The sequence below is a fragment of the Aureococcus anophagefferens genome, assembly GCF_000186865.1.
Source record: "Aureococcus anophagefferens unplaced genomic scaffold AURANscaffold_59, whole genome shotgun sequence".
In the NCBI taxonomy this organism is placed as follows: Eukaryota; class Pelagophyceae; order Pelagomonadales; family Pelagomonadaceae; genus Aureococcus; species Aureococcus anophagefferens.
This window is the reverse complement of record NW_008705612.1, coordinates 200,525-202,487: the sequence shown is the minus strand read 5'-3', so window position 1 is coordinate 202,487 and position 1,963 is coordinate 200,525. Positions and strand designations below refer to the sequence as shown.

Sequence of the window (1,963 nt, the reverse complement as noted above, 5' to 3'; positions counted from 1 at the left end):
GCTGAAGCAGCCCGCCGGCGAAATTCTTTCTGAGGAGGGGGCATAGGGTGGGTTGGAGCAGCGGCGGCCATGGTTGTGTCCAACCCAGTCCCGCCGGAGCTGCAGGGGCGCCCGTTTAGTGGACAGGCGCGGGCCTTACAAGCGCGGGTCGCGCTGCAGGCGTTTTTCGCGGCAGCCGCGGGCTTCAGCTAAGGATAAGCGTGCAGTCATGGGCTTCAAGGACCATGCGTGGGTTACAACGACATTTCTGGAGGAAGTGCTCGACAAGTGGTGGTCAAGATTTCAAACGGATTGTTCGCCGAGTGGCATCTAGCTTTGGTGGTGGTAGTGGTAGTGGTGGTGGTGCTGGTTTATCTTTAGATATCACGCTTGTTTTTTTGATAGCAGATTTAATAAATGTATCTGAAGCTTTTTTTTATAATACCAATGCTGAATTTTTTACAAGCACTATACTTCTTAAATTGATCTTTGTCTGGTAAAGAAACTTTTAGTTGTATGTGGCTACAGTGGTAAAACCGGGCGCGACGGCCTGCGCCAGCGACGCGCCGCCGTCGTCGGACCGCGCCGCGGGGACCGCCGACGCCGCGAGGGCCCCGACGAGGAGCGCCCGCATTGCGCGACGCCGCTCGAGAAGAATGTTGCCCAATCCGCGAATGCAAAGAATATCAGTTCGGACCCCGCAAATGCAAAGAATATCAATATGGACCCCGCGGGCCGTCGATCATGACATTCAAACTGATCTGATGACATGGACAAGCTTCATCGCACGATGTCGCACGGCCTCCCGGCTTTCTGGCGCCACCGCGATCAAGCCGCCGCCGTGATTCGCTTCTTGGATCTATCGAGCATCGCCTCGCTGCCGGCGCTGGCGCGGTCCTTCGCTGCGGATCACGTGCGAGTGTTGGTGACGCTTGCCCAGGCCACACCTAAATTCAAGATCTGCATCATGGACGCCCTGTCCAACTGCGGCCACGACATGGTCCATTTCCGCGAGTCATGGGGGAGCCTAGACAACTGGGAACGTGTTGCGTCACTGGGGGACAGACCAGGAGGGAAGCCGAACCCCGACCCGTCATTCCGCGCGGCGATTTGGCAGCCCGGTTTCGGCATCGCGCTGAGCAGATTCCCATATCTGGGCCTTGATCACCTGGGTGGGCTAGTGTGGCGGGCCAGTGGATCGCGAAATCGTGTGCAGAGGCTCAAGGTGCACGTCTGCTACAGGTCGAAGACCGGAGGCCCCTCGTTTGCGCTGTCCTCGTGGCGAAACCCGGAAACTTACAACCAACACGCTGATGGGCGCCCACCCTTCCTGTGCAGAATTGCATTTGATTCCCCAGCGGCACCGAATGGAGTACCGACCGGAATGCTGGCCAACCAAGACAGGCGGCTCGTATATTACGACGACTGCTCGGGAACCCAGTACGTCCTTGAACGCTACGCGAAGCCGATGAAATGGTACTCTTTCGAGGCTGTGTTCAACTGGGAGACACAAATGGTCGATTTGCTAGTGAATGGTCATTTTTGGCGACTTCCCTTCGGTCCGTACCCGCTATCGTCCGTTTATCTGTTCAATCGGAGGAAGCCTGGCTCGTCTTCGGAATCTTTCTTTGGAGACATCGAGGTCGACTATGCCGTGGTGTCGACTCGCCTGAGCCAATTCCGCCCAGTCTCAGCTCCGAGGCATCTTCCGTTTTTGCACGAGCTCAGGCGCGGCGACACCGGGGCCCCTCCGGCCCTGTAAGATGCCTGTTCTTTCTAGCGACGCCCGGGGTAATTCTAGGTCGGTCGGCATGCCCTACTGTCGCCGGGCCGAAACTATCGCCAGCGCATCAGCGCGACGTGGTCCGTCCTGGCGTGATCGTGCGCCGGTGGGGTCCGTCTTGAAATTCTTACTAAAACTAAATAAATCGAACTAAATGTGGGCTGTGCCGGCCGGCGGGGTCCGTCTTGATATAAAATCCTC

The 1,963-nt window shown here is 57.3% G+C and overlaps 1 protein-coding gene across 1 annotated transcript in view; it reads left to right on the top strand.

The window, feature by feature from the left end:
• Nucleotides 1-313, top strand: part of AURANDRAFT_68005 (hypothetical protein) — a gene marked incomplete at both ends in the record, with an annotated part of 1,438 nt that extends 1,125 nt beyond the window's left edge. The window contains one exon of the mRNA XM_009043605.1: nt 160-313. Coding sequence (XP_009041853.1) covers nt 160-313 — 154 coding nt within the window. The remainder of the gene's footprint in view (nt 1-159) is intronic.
• Between the last annotated feature and the right edge of the window lie 1,650 nt (nt 314-1,963).